Source organism: Nerophis lumbriciformis, linkage group LG29 (assembly GCF_033978685.3).
Source record: "Nerophis lumbriciformis linkage group LG29, RoL_Nlum_v2.1, whole genome shotgun sequence".
Classification (NCBI taxonomy): domain Eukaryota; kingdom Metazoa; phylum Chordata; class Actinopteri; order Syngnathiformes; family Syngnathidae; genus Nerophis; species Nerophis lumbriciformis.
The window spans coordinates 34,649,989-34,669,688 of record NC_084576.2 but is presented as its reverse complement, the minus strand read 5'-3'; the positions used below and the strand labels follow the sequence as shown (position 1 = coordinate 34,669,688).

Sequence of the window (19,700 nt, the reverse complement as noted above, 5' to 3'; positions counted from 1 at the left end):
AGAATATTAAGATTGCACTGGATGTTTACTTTTATATTTGCACATTAAAAAGCAAATAAGCTACTTTTAATTTTGTTAAATGTTAAAAGTTTTAAATGTTTACATTGTTACAGAATATTTTGTCATGTTGTTGTCAATGTTGACTGAGTGGCCATACTTTTTTTTTTTGTAAATAAAAGCCATGCCTTTTGAAAAAACTGGCCTACATTTATTTTTTCATCTTCATTTTAAATAAAAAAAATAATCGGTAAAAGGAAAAATAATCTATAGATTAATCGAAAAAATAATCTATAGATTAACCGATTAATCGAAAAAAATAATCTATAGATTAATCGATAGAAAAATAATCGTTAGCTGCAGCCTTATAAGATACTCTTTAGGGTTCATATGTTTGTAAATGTGACTGTGATGAAGTCAGTGCCTCACCAGCCATCAACCTCACCGCACGTCACTGGTATGGAGACACCCCTAGTAGAGCGGTACTTTATTACTGTACAAGCCTATTGTGTGCTGCATGATGAGTGCAGAGAAGATAGTTGTAACATGCAGTTGGCAAGCAAAGGGTGAACTTTCAGACAGCTCTGCTCTCCACACTGCAGCCCAGCCGGTGGAGCAACATCAACACCAGGCGAGGCAGTGAGTGTCGCAGCAGCAGCAGCCGCCATTTGGCGCTGCTCACAAGGCTGCGTCTCTGACAGACTCCATGCAGGCTGCAGACTTACTACAATGACACACCACATCACAATTGGATTAGGCAGCACAGATGCATTATCTACAAATGGGCTGTGCTCACTTAGCTGGTTGAGGTGGTTTAAAAGCATGACATGTCATGATGGATGCAGGGCTCCTTTAGTCCCTGGCAACCTTGTGTTCACCCTTCACAGCCACAGCAAACACACTCAGCCTTTAGAACTGTTTGCACAGTGCCAAGCACACACAAGCTGTTGCAGGCAAATAAAACACTAATAACTATGGAATCACTATTTTCATGAAGGAAGCCAAATCGTTTGAGACAATAGTGCAGCAGCCACTAGTTTTCTCTCACCAGTTTATTGCTACTGAAAAAGCACGTTGAAAAACAGAAACATGATTCTTCTGCAAAGTAAACAAAAACAGAATGCTGGACGACAGCAAAGACTTACAGCGTGGGGAGCAGACGGCGCCCACAAAGCACATCCGTACATGACAATCAACATCAAAATAGAAGTGCAAGACAAGAAGTGAAGTGAATTACATTTATATCGTTTTCTCAAGTGACTCAAAGCGCTTTACATTGTGAAACCCAATATCTAAATTACATTTAAAGGCCTACTGGAAGCCACTACTACCGACCACGCAGTCTGATGGTTTATATATCAATGATGAAATCTTAACATTGCAACACATGCCAATATGGCGAGGATGGTGTTCTGCTGACCTCGACTGCGGATGTTGTGGATCGGTGGAGGGAATACTTCGAAGACCTCCTCAATCCCACCAACACGTCTTCCTATGAGGAAACAGTGCCTGGGGAGTCTGTGGTGGGCTCTCCTATTTCTGGGGCTGAGGTTGCTGAGGTAGTTAAAAAGCTCCTCGGTGGCAAGGCCCCGGGGGTGGATGAGATCCGCCCGGAGTTCCTTAAGGCTCTGGATGCTGTGGGGCTGTCTTGGTTGACAAGACTCTGCAGCATCGCGTGGACATCGGGGGCGGTACCTCTGGATTGGCAGACCGGGGTGGTGGTTCCTCTCTTTAAGAAGGGGAACCGGAGGGTGTGCTCTAACTATCGTGGGATCACACTCCTCAGCCTTCCCGGTAAGGTCTATTCAGGTGTACTGGAGAGGAGGCTACGTCGGATAGTCGAACCTCGGATTCAGGAGGAACAGTGTGGTTTTCGTCCTGGTCGTGGAACTGTGGACCAGCTCTATACTCTCAGCAGGGTCCTTGAGGGTGCATGGAAGTTTGCCCAACCAGTCTACATGTGCTTTGTGGACTTGGAGAAGGCATTCGACCGTGTCCCTCGGGAAGTCCTGTGGGGAGTGCTCAGAGAGTATGGGGTTTCGGACTGTCTGATTGTGGCGGTCCGCTCCCTGTATGCTCAGTGTCAGAGCTTGGTCCGCATTGCCGGCAGTAAGTCGGACACGTTTCCAGTGAGGGTTGGACTCCGCCAAGGCTGCCCTTTGTCACCCATTCTGTTCATAACTTTTATGGACAGAATTTCTAGGCGCAGTCAGGGCGTTGAGGGGATCTGGTTTGGTGGCTGCAGGATTAGGTCTCTGCTTTTTGCAGATGATGTGGTCCTGATGGCTTCATCTGGCCAGGATCTTCAGCTCTCACTGGATCGGTTCGCAGCCGAGTGTGAAGCGACTGGGATGAGAATCAGCACCTCCAAGTCCGAGTCCATGGTTCTCGCCCGGAAAAGGGTGGAGTGCCATCTCTGGGTTGGGGAGGAGATCTTGTTCACGAGTGAGGGAAGAGTGGATCGCGAGATCGACAGGCGGATCGGTGCGGCGTCTTCAGTAATGCGGACGCTGTATCGATCCGTTGTGGTGAAGAAGGAGCTGAGCCGGAAGGCAAAGCTCTCAATTTACCGGTCGATCTACGTTCCCATCCTCACCTATGGTCATGAGCTTTGGGTTATGACCGAAAGGACAAGATCACGGGTACAAGCGGCCCAAATGAGTTTCCTCCGCCGGGTGGCGGGGCTCTCCCTTAGAGATAGGGTGAGAAGCTCTGCCATCCGGGGGGAGCTCAAAGTAAAGCCGCTGCTCCTCCACATGGAGAGGAGCCAGATGAGGTGGTTCGGGCATCTGGTCAGGATGCCACCCGAACGCCTCCCTAGGGAGGTGTTTAGGGCACGTCCGACCGGTAGGAGGCCGCGGGGAAGACCCAGGACACGTTGGGAAGACTATGTCTCCCGGCTGGCCTGGGAACGCCTCGGGGTCCCACAGGAAAAGCTGGACGAAGTGGCTGGGGAGAGGGAAGTCTGGGCTTCCCTGCTTAGGCTGCTGCCCCCGCGACCCGACCTCGGATAAACGGAAGAAGATGGATGGATGGATGGCCAATATGGCCGGGTTAGCTTACTAAAGCGCAATTTTAAATTTTGCGCGAAAAATCCCGCTGAAAACGTCTCGGTGTGATGACGCCTGCGTGTGACGTCACGGATTGTAGAGGACATTTTGGGACAGCATGGTGGCCAGCTATTAAGTCGGTCTGTTTTCATCGCAAAGTTCCACAGTATTCTGAACATCAATCAATCAATCAATCTTTATTTATATAGCCCTAAATCACAAGTGTCTCAAAGGGCTGCACAAGCCACAACGACATCCTCGGTACAAAGCCCACATAAGGGCAAGGAAAAACTCACCCCAGTGGGACGTCGATGTGAATGACTATGAGAAACCTTGGAGAGGACCGCATATGTGGGTAACCCCCCCCCCCCCCCCCCCCCCCCCCCCCCCTAGGGGAGACCGAAAGCAATGAATGTCGAGTGGGTCTGACATAATATTGTGAGAGTCCAGTCCATAGTCACAACACATCTGTGTTGGTGAATCTTTGTTCAATGAACAATGGAGACGGCAAAGAAGAAAGCTGTAGGTGGGAAGCGGTGTATTGCGGCAGGTGTTGTGCCGGATAACGCACCCCTGCCGTAGAATGCACCCATTGACTGTTGTGCCGGATAACACAGCCGGTGTTTCGTCGTTTACATTCCCGGAAGATGACAGTCAAGCTTTACCATTGGCCTGTGGAGAACTGGGACAACAGAGACTCTTACCAGGAGGACTTTGAGTTGGATACGCAGACGCGGTACCGTGAGTACGCTTCCAAACATTTGATCGCTTGCCTGTACGTGCGTGCCGCTATGTGCATGTCACTTACGTAACTTTGGGGACTTTGGGGAAATATATGTGCTGTATGAACTTTGGGGAGGTGAACGGTACTTTGGGCTGTGGGATTGAGTGTGTTGTGCAGGTGTTTGAGTTGTATTGGCAGGTTATATGGACAGGAGGGGGGAGGTGTTTGTTATGCGGGATTAATTTGTGGCATATTAAATGTAAGCCTGGTTGTGTTGTGGCTAATAGAGTATATATATATGTCTTGTAGAGATGCGCGGTTTGCGGGCACAACCGCGGAGTCCGCGGATTATCCGCGGATCGGGCGGATGAAATTAAAAAAAATTAGATTTTATCGCGGGTCGGGTCGGGTCGGGTGGTTCAAATTATTTAAAAAAATTAGATTTTAAATAGATTCAGGCGGGTGGCAGTTAAACCAATTGGGAAATATATATACATAGTTAAATGTTGTTACCCACATACGAAAAACGAGCAGGCACCTGCAGCATATGCCACAACAGAAGAAAAAAAAAAAAGAGATGGACACTTTTACGGAGCGGAGAAGGCCCCCGACGCCTCACCGGGGTCCGGGACCGAGGCCCCTTCCCCCGAGAGGGCCCCACCGGGAGCCGTAGCTGAGGCGATCCGCGAGAAGGGCCCGACGCACGTCCAGGGTCACCACCGCGCCCACCGCACCGACACCCCGCCTCGTCCGCCTTCGCCGCGGCCGGCGTCACGCGCAGCAGGTAAGCAGGTTACCTGCCCGCCACCCCCGTGGCCGGGGGCTCGTAACAGGGGTCACTCCGCGCGCTCCGCCTGCGCAGCTTACCTGCCCGCCACCCCTGTTGCCGGGGGCGCGTAACAGGGGTCATTCCGCGCACAGTGTGCTCACGAAAGGGGTGGGGCTCACCCTGGTTGATATAGACAGCAGCTAGGACGGTGGCCATGGAAGTTGGAACCCGCTAAGGAGTGTGTAACAACCCACCTGCCGAATCAACTAGCCCTGAAAATGGATGGCGCTGGAGCGTCGGGCCCATATACCCGGCCGTCGCCGGCAGCGAGACGCGCTTGGAGGTGCGCTCAGCGCGGCTCCCATATGATTGCGCACTGGTGTGCGTCTGGGTCGTGACAGCGTGGCACACGAATGTCTGTGCTGCATTGGATCAGTCTCCTTTCTTTAACAGGCAAAAGCTTTATAACCTCACTAATGCCTTGCATCGTCTATATTAGATATATAACAACGGGCGGGTGCGGGCGGATGGCGGGCGGATGCGGTTCTGATAAAATGTTAGATCGGGTGGATTGCGGATGGTTGACGACTTTCTGATGCGGTTGCGGATGAAATAATTGCCTATCCGCGCATCTCTAATGTCTTGTGTTTATTTACTGTTTTAGTCATTCCCAGCTGAATATCAGGTCCCACCCGCCTCTCACAGCATCTTCCCTATCTGAATGGCTCCCACTGCCCTCTAGTCCTTCACTCTCACTTTCCTCATCCACAAATTTTCATCCTCGCTCAAATTAATGGGGAAATCGTCGCTTTCTCGGTCCGAATCGCTCTCGCTGCTGGTGGCCATGATTGTAAACAATGTGCAGATGTGAGGAGCTCCACAACCTGTGACGTCACGCTACTCGTCTGCTACTTCCGGTACAGGCAAGGCTTTTTTTTATCAGCGACCGAAAGTTGCAAACTTTATCGTCGATGTTCTCTACTAAATCCTTTCAGCAAAAATATGGCAATATCGCAAAATGATCAAGTATGACACATAGAATGGACCTGCTATCCCCGTTTAAATAAGAAAGTAAGAAGTTATTTAACCAACAGGAAGCAATATGTAAAGATGGGTGAAAATATGTCAACACGGCTAGATATATCCTGTGGTGTACCCCAGGGGTCAATACTGGGACCAAGATTGTTCAATCTTTATATAAACGACATTTGTAAGGTTACGAAGGACTTAAAGTTGGTTTTATTTGCAGACGACACAACTGCTTTCTGTTCAGGAGAGAGCACACAGAAGATAATACAAATAATAACAAATTAAAAAGATGGTTTGACAAAAACAGACTATCTTTGAATCTCAGTAAAACTAAAATAATGCTATTTGGTAATAGTAGAAAAGAGCATCATACACAAATACAAATAGACGAAGTAGACATAGAAAGGGTAAAAGAAACTAGATTTTTGGGAGTATTAATAGATGATCAAATGAACTGGAAATCTCATATACAAAACATACAACATAAGGTGGCAAAAAACATTTCAATAATGAATAAAGCAAAATATGTCCTGGGCCAAAAATCACTACATATTCTCTACTGCTCGCTAGTGTTACCATATCTGAGTTATTGTGCAGAAATATGGGGAAATAACTACAAATGTGCGCTACATTCGCTAACCGTGTTACAAAAAAGATCAGTTAGAATAATACATAATGTTGGATATAGAGAACATTTATTTATTAAGTCAGAAATATTAAAGTTTGTGATTTGGTAAAATTGCAAACAGCTAAAATGATGTACAAAGCAAACTATAACCTGCTACCAAAGAATGTACAACAATTCTTCTCAACTAAAGAGGAGAAATATAACCTTAGAGGAAAAAATAATTTAAAACATTTATATGCACGTACAACACTTAGAACTTTTAGCATATCAGTATGTGGAATTAAATGATGGAATGGATTAAGTAAAGAAGTTAAAAATTGTACTGATATGATCCAGTTTAAGAGGTTGTTCAAAATAATAGTGCTTACAGAGTACAAAAAAGAAGAATTATGAGAAATACTTTCAACCTTATTGAAAATAAGATATTCTTCATCTCAGTATGTTAATAATGACTGAATTAATTAATTAATTACATATTACAAAACTGTTGTATACTAATTCATAGATGTTATTTTATTATATAAAAAGGTCAGTAAATGATTCTATATATTTGTAAACGCTTGAAGTGGGAAAGGGGTAGGATTAAATAAGCTTTGCTTCTTCCTACTCCTTTTCGGGCATGATGTCAAATGAAATGATATGAAATTGTGTGATGTATTATGATGTAAGTGTGTTCATGTTCCAAATAAACTAAAGAAAGAAAGAAAGAAAGAAAATCGCATTTCAGTAGGCCTTTAAAGCAGTGTTGGTTAGAACTGGGAGCAGGTGGGTAAAGTGTCTTGCCCAAGGACACAACGGCAGTGACTAGGATGGCGGAAGTGGGGATCGAACCTGCAACCCTCAAGTTGCTGGCACGGCCACTCTACCAACCGAGCTATACCGCCCCACAGAAGAAGTAAAACACTACACACAGGAAAAGTCCAAATAAGTCAGGGTGTGATGTGAGAGGTGGTGCCAGTACACCTACTTTGAGACAAGAGCTATAGTGATGCATGCTTGGTTATGCTTTGAATTCATATCCAACAATTGCGAGAACGACTTTTTATTGTCAATATCGGCTGCTGAGTTTCATTTTTTTTATGTTTTCTGCTCGCGGTGTGCCTCGGGATTTTTTCAATGAAACAAATGTGCCTTGGCTGAGAAAAGGTTGAAAAACGCTGCTCTGCATAACATCCAATCCACTTTATTTATATCGCACATTTCAAAAAACAATAGAAGTGCTGCACAGAAGTTAAGACTGTCATGTCTGTGTAATCATGTTTTGTTTTTAGTTATTGGATTCTTTAGTTTCTGGCTTTTCACTCCCTTGTCTTGTTTCCATGGTTACCCATTAGTTTCACCTGTTCCACGTTTGGACTCATTGTGCACTCTTGTTTGTCACCATAGCAACCCATTAGTTTTCACCTGCCCTCACGACTCACGCACCTGTCTTTAATCATGTCACTATTATTTAAACCCATTGTTGCCAGGAAGTCTCCCTGGCGACATCATACCCCTGACTTTCTGCTTCTCATTCTGTTTACCTCTGTGCACTTCATGCCATGTCAAGTAAGTTTTTTCTATTCATGCCACAGTTAGCGACTTTTGTTCATGTATATAGTTTTTTAGTATATAGTCTTTTTGTTTCGTTAGTCAAGTTTGTACTTCCGCCTTGAGCGCGCTTTTTGTTCCTTTGTTAGTGTAAAATAAATAATGTCTTCACCTTCACGCCATGTCTGGTCCAAATGTTCATTTGCACCACGGGAGAACAAACCACGCCATAGTCCAAGTCTTGACAAAGACATACATACTAGGAGAGTCAGTAATATCAAACATTTAAATATATATATAAAAAAAGAAAAATATTTCAAAAGAATAAATACATAAAATACATCAGAGAAAATAAAATAGACTAAAATGACACAACTCTCATTCTGGTTTAAAAGCCATAGAGTACAAATATGATTTAAGAGGTGATTTAAAAGTCATTAAAGAGGGAGAATAGCAAGAGGGATAGTGTTCCAAAGTTTTGGCAGAAAATGCACCATCGCCTCTGGTTTTTAAACGGGTTTTTGGGACGACAAGAAGAAACTGATCAGCTGACCTCAGAGACCTTGTCATACTTGCCAACCCTCCCGGATTTTCCGGGAGACTCCCGAAATTCAGCGCCTCTCCTGAAAACCTCCCGGGACACATTTTCTCCCGAAAATCTCCAGAAATTCAGGCGGAGCTGGAGGCCACGCCCCCTCCAGCTCCATGCGGACCTGAGTCCGCTTTCCCACGATATAAACAGTGTCCTTGCCCAATCACATTATAACTATAGAATGATGGAGGGCGAGTTCTTGGTTTCTTATGTGGGTTTATTGTTAGGCAGTTTCATTAACGTCCTCCCAGCGCGGCAACAACACACAACAACAGCAGTCACGTTTTTTGTCTACTGTAAAGCAGTTCGTCTGCCGTAAACAGCAATGTTGTGACACTCTTAAACAGGACAATACTGCCATCTATAACATCAATAACATATACGGCTTTTAGAGAGTGCACAACTGCGCACACAACAAGGAGACGAAGCAGAAGAACGAGGAAGATACAACAAGATGAAGAAATACGCTTTGTTGCACCTTTCCTGCCTGAGTCCGGCGATTAGTTGCAAATCTTGCTTTATTGATTGCTTGCACACAGCCAATCCAACACAAAACAAACTAGTCCCCACCCGCACTCGCGCTACCGCTCCCTCTCGTCTCTCGCCCACACACTCACTGACGTCACTCACCTCACATGCTCACCTATTAAAGGGCCACACACACACACATACGCTACTCTCATAACAGCTTGTAAGTTCCAAGCCGCAGCTGCGATTGGACCTGGATAGCCTCCGGGAAGAAGTAGTGGACTACCAAGTGCTTGGCACTGAAGATCTTCCTCAGGAAGCAAAGATTGACCGGTTTTGGGCCATGCTAGGGAGAGATGGAAGATTCCAGACTCTAATGCATTTGATGAAAGCACTTTTGTGCGTGCCACACATCAATGCACCATCAGAGAGGGTGTTCAGCATGGTTAGAAAAATAGGGACAGAGAATAGGATGGACAATTCAACCCTTAATTCAACAATGAGTAGATGAGTGCTATGTGTGTGTATATGTGTAAATAAATGAAAACTGAAATTCAAATATTTATTTTATTTATATATACATATATTTATAATAAAATAAATATATATATATATATAGCTAGAATTCACTGAAAGTCAAGTATTTCTTAGATATACATATATATATATATATATATATATATATATATATATATATATGTATATATATATATATATATATATATATATATATATATATATATATATATATATATATATATTTATATATGAAATACTTGACTTGGTGAATTCTAGCTGTAAATATACAACCTCCCCTCTTAACCACGCCCCCGCCACAACCACGCGCCCTGCCCTGCCCCACCCCCGACCACGCCCACCCCACCCCCCGAAATCGGAGGTCTCAAGGTTGGCGTACATTTCTAAAAGGTCTGACATATGCTGTGATGCTAATCCGTTAAGAGATTTACAAACAAACAATATTTTAAAATGAATTCTAAAATGAAGTGGGAGCCAGTGAAAGGATGCTAAAATGTCTTCATGTTTTTCTAGTGGCAGTTAAAAGGTTACATTTTGGCAGAGGTGGGTAGTAACGCGCTACATTTACTCCGTTACATCTACTTGAGTAACTTTTGGGATAAATTGTACTTCTAAGAGTAGTTTTAATGCAACTTACTTTTACTTTTACTTGAGTATATTTATAGAGAAGAAACGCTACTTTTACTCCGCTACTTTTATCTACATTCAGCTCGCTACTCGCTACTAATTTTTATCGATCTGTTAATGCACGCTTTGTTTGTTTTGGTCTGTCAGACAGACCTTCAAAGTGCCTGCCTTACTGGTGACGTTTCACTCCGTTCCACCAATCAGATGCAGTCACTGGTGACGTTGGACCAATCAAACAGAGCCAGGCGGTCACATGACCTGACTTAAACAAGTGGAAAAACTTATTGGGGTGTTACCATTTAGTGGTCAATTGTACGGAATATATACTGTACTGTGCAATCTACTAATACAAGTTTCAATCAATCAATCAAAAGTGTGAAGGAAAAAAGACCCTTTTTTATTTCAACCGTACATCCCGTCACAAGCCTAAAGACTGACTGCACAGTTCCTGTCTTCACAATAAAAGTGCCGCTCCATCGCGCCTGCGCTTTCAAAATAAGAGTCTCCGAAAGCCAGCGCAAACAAGCTAGCAAGCTACGGAATTTGCCGCCAATGTATTTCTTGTAAAGTGTGTGAAAACGAATATGGAAGCTGGACAAATAAGATACCAAAAACCAACCACTTTCATGTGGTATTAGACAGAAAGGAGGAACTTTTTTTCTCCTCCATTTGAAAACGTGGACGTTATCATCACTACTGTCTGATTACAATCAATGCAAGTCATCAGAATCAGGTAATACACCAACTTATATTCTTGTCTTCATGAAAGAAAGGAATCTATATGTGTTAAACATGCATGTATATTCATTAAAACACCTTTAACATGTAAACAAAAACGGCAAAATAAATAAATATAAATGATATACTGTATATATCAATGTATGTGTATATATGTATATATATATATATATATATATATATATATATATATATGTATATATATATATATATATATATATATATATATATATATATATATATAAATATATATATATATATATATATATATATATATTTATATGATATGTGTGTGTATGTTACTCATCAGTTACTCAGTACTTGAGTAGTTTTTTCACAACATACTTTTTACTTTTACTCAAGTAAATATTTGGGTGACTACTCCTTACTTTTACTTGAGTAATAAATCTCTAAAGTAACAGTACTCTTACTTGAGTACAATTTCTGGCTACTCTACCCACCTCTGCATTTTGGACTAACTGCAATGGAGTTGCAGTTAGTCCAAACCTGATGAAATGAAAGCATAAATTACCCGCTCAAAGTCGTTAAAAGAGCAAACTGATTACATTTTTGCTAAAAGTCCTAGATGATAAAAAGTAGATCGTACAATTGAGTTCATCTGATGTTCCAATTTAAAATCATTGTACAATTTTTAAAACCAAGATTTGTGACTGTGGGTTTTAAATAAGGCATCAGGGGTCCAGGTCACTGGGGGGAGCATTCTGTTTGACTTTTGAGTCAAATACAATTATTTCCCTCTTGTTCTCATTTTAAGTTTAGAAACTTGACATACTTTTATGTCCTCAAAAACAATTTAAATGTTTTTTTTAACACTTTTCTTATATTCATATCATCTGCATAAAGATGATATGATATATTATATATATTTTTAAATGTGTTGAATGGGCAGAATGTAGACTGAAAACAGGATTGGCCCTAGGATTGAACCCTGAGGGATGGTGGTGCTTTGGTTTTGCATCGATTATGTTTTACGTGGCTTTACCCGTTGAACGTCTTGTAGGCCGTGAATTTTTATGTGATTTTCTTAATTTTTAATAAAGTCACAAATATTTTAAAAAAAATTATTATGATGTAGTGTGAAAAAAAATATTTATTCCATTTCGGAATAAGGCTGTACCATAACAAAATGTGGAAAAAGTGAAGCGCTGTGAATACTTTGCGTACGCACTGTAAGTTAGAATTACAAACTACTTTGTACTAGAAGTAGAAACAGCAGAAGATACATGTGCATGTACCAGCCAGGATTTAAAAAAGAAGGAACTTATTGACTATATTGTCGGACTACAATGGTGGACTCGCGCAGAACTCTTTGGGCAAAGCTTTACCATATATGGAGATATACGCAAACCCACTAAAAATATTTTTTCATATACAAAACCCAAAAGCAGTGAAGTTGGCACATAGTGTAAATGGTCAATAAAAAGAGAATACAACAAGACAAGATATTTCACGTTCACACTGAGAAACTTTGTTATTTTTTGCAAATATTAGCTCATTTGGAATTTGATGCCTGCGACATGTTTCAAAAAAGCTGGCACAAGTGGCAAAAAAGAGTGAGAAAGTTGAGGAATGCTCATCAAAGACTTATTTGGAACATCCCACAGGTGAACAGGCTCATTGGGAACAGGTGGGTGCCATGATTGGGTATAAAAGCAGCTTCCATGAAATGCTCAGTCATTCACAAACAAGGACGGGGGCGAGGGTCACCACTTTGTCAACAACAAATTGTTTAAGAACAACATTTCTCAACAAGGAATTTAGGGATTTCACCATCTACGCTCCGTAATATCATCAAAAGGCTCAGAGAATCTGGAGAAATCACTGCACGTAAGCGGCACGGCCGAAAACCAACATTGAATGCTCGTGACCTTCGATCCCTCAGGCGGTACTGCACCAAAAAGCGACATCGGTGTGTAAAGGATATCACCACATGGGCTCAGGGAACACTTCAGAAAACCACTGTCAGTAACTACAGTTGGTCGCTACATCTGTAAGTGCAAGTTAAAACTCTACTATGCAAAGCCAAAGACATTTATCAACAACACCCAGAAACGCTTCGCTGGGCCCGAGCTCATCTAAGATGGACTGATGCAAAGTGGAAAAGTGTTCTGTGGTCTGACGAGTCCACATTTCAAATAGTTTTTGGAAACTGTGGACGTTGTGTCCTCCGTACCAAAGAGGAAAAGAACCATCCGGACTGTTCTAGGTGAAAAGTGTAAAAGGCAGCATGTGTGATGGTATGGGGGTGTATTAGTGGCCAAGACATGGGTAACTTACACATCTGTGAAGGCACCATTAATGCTGAAAGGTACATACAGGTTTTGGAGCAACATATGTTGCCATCCAAGCAACGTTACCATGAACGCCCCTGCTTATTTCAACAAGACGATGCCAAGCCACGGCTTCATAGTAAAAGAGTGCGGGTACTAGATTGGCCTGCCTGTAGTCCAGACCTGTCTCCCATTGAAAATGTGTGGTGCAATATGAAGGCTAAAATATGAGAAGGGAGACTGTTGAACAACTTAAGCTGTACATCAAGCAAGAATGGGAAAGAATTCCACTTCAAAAATGTGTCTCCTCAGTTCCCAAACCTTTACTGAGTGTTGTTAACAGGAAACTACAGAACAGAAACTACAAACTCCGCGAACACCTTCAGGGTGTTTTTTATTTCTGGAAAGGTGCATTTTAAAGTTGAGTTAGAGTGTTTGCACGTGCAGTGTTTGTATAGTGTCCATGACACTGCACACAGGTGAATATCTCCAGGTGGAAGCTATAGACACGTGCACCACAACCAAATAGAACACTCTGGAGTAGCTGCTGCTCACGTTGACATGTTAGGCGTCGCCACCCACAAAGAGACTTAGACTTCCTTTTATTGTCATTCAAATGTGAACTTTACAGTACAGATAAGAATGTTGCATTAGCTGCTTGTAGTGCAGGATAAAAGAGCAATAAGGTGCAGATATAAATAAATAGATCACTGTACAGATAAATATATTGCACTTTTTCACATGCATCCTCGTTTATGGATGTATGTTATATTGTCTTTATCTTTGTGTTTTATCTTTGCCCGTTTCGAAACCCCCCCGCGACACTCATCTGCTCCAGCCCTGCCCCCGCCCCCACCGGGCTCCGGCGCCACTCCACTCACTGTACAGGAGCACAGTGTCAGACGAGTGCTCCTGGCTGTGAACCCCAGGAAGGCTACCGGACCAGACGGAGTACCTGGAAAGGTGCTCAGGACGTGCGCCCATCAGCTCGCTCCCCCCCTCACCAGGATCTTCAACCTCTCCCTGGCTCAGGCAGTCATCCCATCCTGCCTGAAGTCATCTACAATAATCCCGGTGCCGAAGAAGTCTCCCATCACCAGCCTGAATGATTACCGACCAGTGGCCCTCACTCCGGTAATCATGAAGTGCTTCGAGCGACTTGTTCTCCAGCACATCAAGGACCATATCCCTCCAGACTTCGACCCCCACCAGTTCGCATACCGGGCGAACAGGTCCACAGAGGACGCCATCGCTGTTGCTCTCCACTCTGCTCTGAACCACCTGGAGCAGCAGCAGAGCTACGTCCGGATGCTCTCTGTGGACTATAGCTCTGCCTTCAATACAATAATCCCGGACAGACTCTGCAATAAACTGGACACTCTTGGCCTCCCCCCTCTCACAAACGCCTGGATAAGGGACTTCCTAGCGGACCGACCCCAGAATGTGAGACTTGGCCCGCACCTCTCATCCTCCCGCACGCTGAGCATCGGCTCCCCACAGGGCTGTGTGCTGAGCCCCCTCCTCTACTGCCTTTACACCCATGACTGCAGTCCGGCCCACAGTGACAACCTTACCGTCAAGTTCGCCGACGATACCACAGTGGTCGGGCTCATCTCCAGGGGTGACGAGGCTGCCTACAGAGAGGAGGTCCTGAAGCTGACGGCCTGGTCTTCGGAGAACAACCTCGCTCTCAACACCAGCAAGACCAGAGAGATCATCGTCGACTTCAGGAGGAGCAGCACCGACCCTGCCCCCCTCTACATCAACGGCGAGCGTGTAGAGAGGGTCCACACCTTCAGGTACCTTGGAGTCCACATCTCTAATGACTTCTCCTGGACAGTCAACACCACATCAATCATCAAGAAGGCTCAGCAGCGGCTACACTTCCTTAGAGTCCTCGGGAAGTACAACCTGAAGCCTGACCTGCTGCTGACCTTCTACCGCTCGTCCATCGAGAGCCTGCTGACCTACTGTATTACGGTATGGTACGGCAGCTGCACTGCAGCAGACAGGGAGAGACTGCAAAGAGTGGTCAAGACGGCTCAGAAGATCATCGGCCGCCCTCTCCCCTCTCTGACGGACATCTACACCTCCCGCTGCCTCAACAGAGCCAGTGCCATCATCAAGGACAGCACCCACCCTGGCTCTGACCTGTTCCACCTGCTGCCCTCTGGGAAGCGCTACAGGTGCATTAAAACCAAAACAAACAGGCTAAAGAACAGCTTCTTCCCCAGGGCCATAACCATCCTGAACGGACTGCCCCATTGTCCCTCATAACTGCCTTCTCTTCGGTGCAATAACCCATTCCACCAACCACCCTGTTTTTGTTTTGTTTTTTCATGTATATATTCATTTCACACCATATTCATTGCACTTCTACATTTTTTATATTTTTATATATTTGCACATTGTTTTTCTAGCATGCACACATCGCACTGTATGGAATGGCCTCAATCTCGTTACCTTGCGTAATGACAATAAAGCTGATTCTGATTCTGATTCTGATTCTGATATTACAGCGAGTTAATCCATTTTTGGGGGGAATTGAGGGGATTATTTTGATGCGTCCAAGAGTCTTACGGCCTGAGGGAAGAAGCTGTTACAGAACCTGGAGGTTCTGCTACAGAGCCTGCGGAACCTCTTTCTAGAGTCCAGCAGTGAAACTCTTCATTTTAATGGTATTCAATAATGATATCTAACATATTTACTGTTTACAACCTTGTCAAATGATATGAAACTGTTACGGGGGGGGGTCGCAGCTTACTGCGGGGTTCGTTCCCCCGGGATGCAGACGGACCACTCCGGACAAGGTGTGCAGGTAGGAACATGATTTAATCTTCAAAATCAAAGAAGTACCAAAAACAGAAAACAAGCAAGATCGCACTGGAAGCTAAGGCTACCACTTAGCATAGACTAGGAGACAAGACTTTATTGATCCCCCAGGGATCAATAAAGTACTTTCTATTCTATTCTATTCTATTTTAAATACTCCCGTAACAGGTTGCGTGTAGCAAACACTGAAGCCAGGCCGACTGACCGGCAAAGGCAGGCTTAAATAATGCCTCTGATTAGTGCTCGGGAAACAGGTGAGCGTCGCGAACACCAATCAGAGACAGGTGGACATAATAAGCACCCTTGGTAACTACAAACAAACTCAAGGGTGCACAAAAACAGGAACTAAGTGAGTCCAAAAATAACAGAAAATGACTAAACATAATCTAGGCCACGGATCATAACAGAAACTATGTGTTCATCAACAAAATATAATCAAGGCTTACTTCAGGCTGATTACAAAAACAAACATGAATCAAATATACTGCAAAAGAAGGGACTCGTTAAAACTGATGACAATTTTTTTTTTGACATGATAGCAGTTTCAACATGATATATGTTCTCTTTGCAACACGCTCGAAAAGGAGGAGGAAGAAGCAACGCTTATTTAATCCTACCCCCTTTTCCACTTCATAGCAGTTTCTTACACTATATTTTACACATTGTTTTTCTAGCATGCACACATCGCACTGTATGGAATGGCCTCAATCTCGTTACCTTGCGTAATGACAATAAAGCTGATTCTGATTCTGATTCTGATTCTGATTCTGATACAGTACAGGCCAAAAGTTTGGACACACCTTCTTGTCTTTATTTTCATGACTATTTACATTGTAGATTGTCACATCAAAACTATGAATGAACACATGTGGAGTTTGTCATGACTAGGACTGTGGCTTGGTTTGTTCTCCCGTGGTGCAAATGAACTGGACTGGTCAAGGCTTCGAAGGTGGGTACATGATTTATTTAAACTATCAAAAAAGGAATAAACGAAAAGCGCGCACAGGGGCAGAGGTACAAAACTAGACTATAAACACAAAACTTGCACATTGGCAGAAACTATGAACAATTAAACAAAACACTAACTGTGGCTTAATAAACAAAAACTTACTTGGCATGGAACCGGCATGAAAAAAAGAGTAGCAAGGGTCATCAGGGTGTGGAGAGTGTGCAGGAGCATAAATGTGGTGATGTCGTCAGGACAAACAACAGAAAATGAATGAACTTAAATACTATGGACATGATTAGTGAAAGCAGGTGCGTGACTCAAAACGTGAAACAGGTGCGTGACGTGACAGGTGAAAACTAATGGTTGCTATGGTGACAAACAAGAGTGCACAATGAGTCCAAACGTGGAACAGGTGAAACTAATGGGTAATCATGCAAACAACACAAGGGAGTGAAAAGCCAGAAACTAAACAAAACATGACTTAAAACAAAATATGATTACACAGACATGACAGAGTTATGTACTTAACAAAAAAAGTGATAACATGTTTTATATTCGAGTTTCTTCCAAATAGCCACCCTTTGCTCCGATTACTGCTCTGCGCACTCTTGGCATTCTCTCCATGAGCTTCAAGCACACCTGTGAAGTGAAAACCATTTCAGGTGACAACCTCTTGAAGCTCATGGAGAGAATGCCGAGAGTCATGTCGTTGTCTAGTCCGTAGGAAATGTGCAAACAAAGTCTCCTTTTGGTGTCCACTTTAGCTACGTCGACCGCCGTTGATGTCAACGTCCGTCGGCGATTCGGATGGGCGTCGACATAAATTATTATTCATTTAAACCAATGCGCAAATGAAATGCAACTTACTGCGATTTCCCTGCAAGCAGACATTGATATTCCAGTGCCTTCTATCTGTTTCAGTGCATAGTCCTTCTGGTCTTTCCTGTAGGGATGACAAAGAGAATAGATTTCAGTGCTATTTACAGTCCAAATATGCCTCAAGACCCCTAAGCCCCTTTTTGTGGCCGTACATGTATCCTGTTTTTTTGATCCGACAGAAATGCAGATGCATAATTAGGAGAATGTGTAAATGGATTTCAAACAATGAAATGGCAAATGCAGCTTGGAAACAGAAATTGGCAGCAATCAAACAAATCCTCACGAAGCTCCATTCAAACCCACTTGTGACAAATTTGCATTGGACAAGTTTATGGGTTTGCTGGCGCTCCTAAGCATACATCCTTCATCCTTCATCCTTCATCCTAATTAAACACTGTGATCATTACCAGACAAATACAATACGCATACACAAAGGAATGTTTGCCACATTAAAATGAACTCAAATATGAAAATGAAATGGGAATGTCACAGGTCTACAATGCGGTGCCAGTAGCTCTAGTTTGAAAGGACTTATCCGAGGTCGGGTCGCGGGGGCAATAGCAGGGAAGTCTGGACTTCCCTCTCCCCAGCCACTTCGTCCAGCTCCTCTCGGGGGATCCCGAGGCGTTCCCAGGCCAGCCGGGAGAGATAGTCTTCCCAGCGTGTCCTGGGTCTTCCCCGTGGCCTCCTACCGGTCGGACGTGCCCGAAACACCTTCCTAGGGAGGCGTTCGGGTGGCATCCTGACCAGATGCCCGAACCACCTCATCTGGCTCCTCTCCATGTGGAGGAGCAGCGGCTTTACTTTGAGCTCCTCCCGGATGACAGAGCTTCTCACCCTATCTCTAAGGGAGAGCCCCGCCACTCGGCGGAGGAAACTCATTTCGGCCGCTTGTACCCGTGATCGTGTCCTTTCGGTCATGACCCAAAGCTCATGACCATAGGTGAGGATGGGAACGTAGATCGACCGGTAAATCGAGAGCTTTGCCTTCCGGCTCAGCTCCTTCTTCACCACAACGGATCGATACAGCGTCCGCATTACTGAAGACGCCGCACCGATCCGCCTGTCGATCTCACGATCCACTCTTCCCCCACTCGTGAACAAGACTCCGAGGTACTTGAACTCCTCCACTTGGGGCAAGATCTCCTCCCCAACCCGGAGATGGCACTCCACCCTTTTCCGGGAGAGAACCATGGACTCGGACTTGGAGGTGCTGATTCCCATCCCAGTCGCTTCACACTCGGCTGCGAACCAATCCAGTGAGAGCTGAAGATCTTGGCCGGAGGAAGCCATCAGGACCACATCATCTGCAAATAGCAGAGACCTAACCCTGCAGCCACCAAACCAGATCCCCTCAACGCCCTGACTGTGCCTAGAAATTCTGTCCATAAAGGTTATGAACAGAATGGGTGACAAAGGGCAGCCTTGGTGGAGTCCAACCCTCACTGGAAACGTGTCCGACTTACTGCCGGCAATGCGGACCAAGCTCTGACACTGATCATACAGGGAGCGAACTGCCACAATAAGACAGTCCGTTACCCCATACTCTCTGAGCACTCCCCACAGGACTTCCCGAGGGACACGGTCGAATTCCTTCTCCAAGTCCACAAAGCACATGTAGACTGGTTGGGCAAACTCCCATGCACCCTCAAAGACCCTGCCCAGAGTATAGAGCTGGTCCACAGTTCCACGACCAGGACGAAAACCACACTGTTCCTCCTGAATCCGAGGTTCGACTATCCGGCGTAGCCTCCTCTCCAGTACACCTGAATAGACCTTACCGGGAAGGCTGAGGAGTGTGATCCCACGATAGTTGGAACACACCCTCCGGTTCCCCTTCTTAAAGAGAGGAACCACCACCCCGGTCTGCCAATCCAGAGGTACCGCCCCCGATGTCCACGCGATGTTGCAGAGTCTTGTCAACCAAGACAGCCCCACAGCATCCAGAGCCTTAAGGAACTCCGGGCGGATCTCATCCACCCCCGGGGCCTTGCCACCGAGGAGCTTTTTAACTACCTCGGCAACCTATGCATTCACATCTTATTTGAAAAAAGTGCAAC

The 19,700-nt window shown here is 44.5% G+C and overlaps 1 protein-coding gene across 2 annotated transcripts in view; it reads right to left on the bottom strand.

Moving 5' to 3' along the window:
- cdk19 (cyclin dependent kinase 19) overlaps positions 1 to 19,700 on the bottom strand; it is a 140,222-nt gene that overhangs the window by 108,270 nt on the left and 12,252 nt on the right. For both annotated transcript variants that reach the window (XM_061924430.2, XM_061924429.2), the window contains one exon: positions 17,629 to 17,704. In XM_061924430.2, coding sequence (XP_061780414.1) covers positions 17,629 to 17,704 — 76 coding nt within the window. The remainder of the gene's footprint in view (positions 1 to 17,628; positions 17,705 to 19,700) is intronic.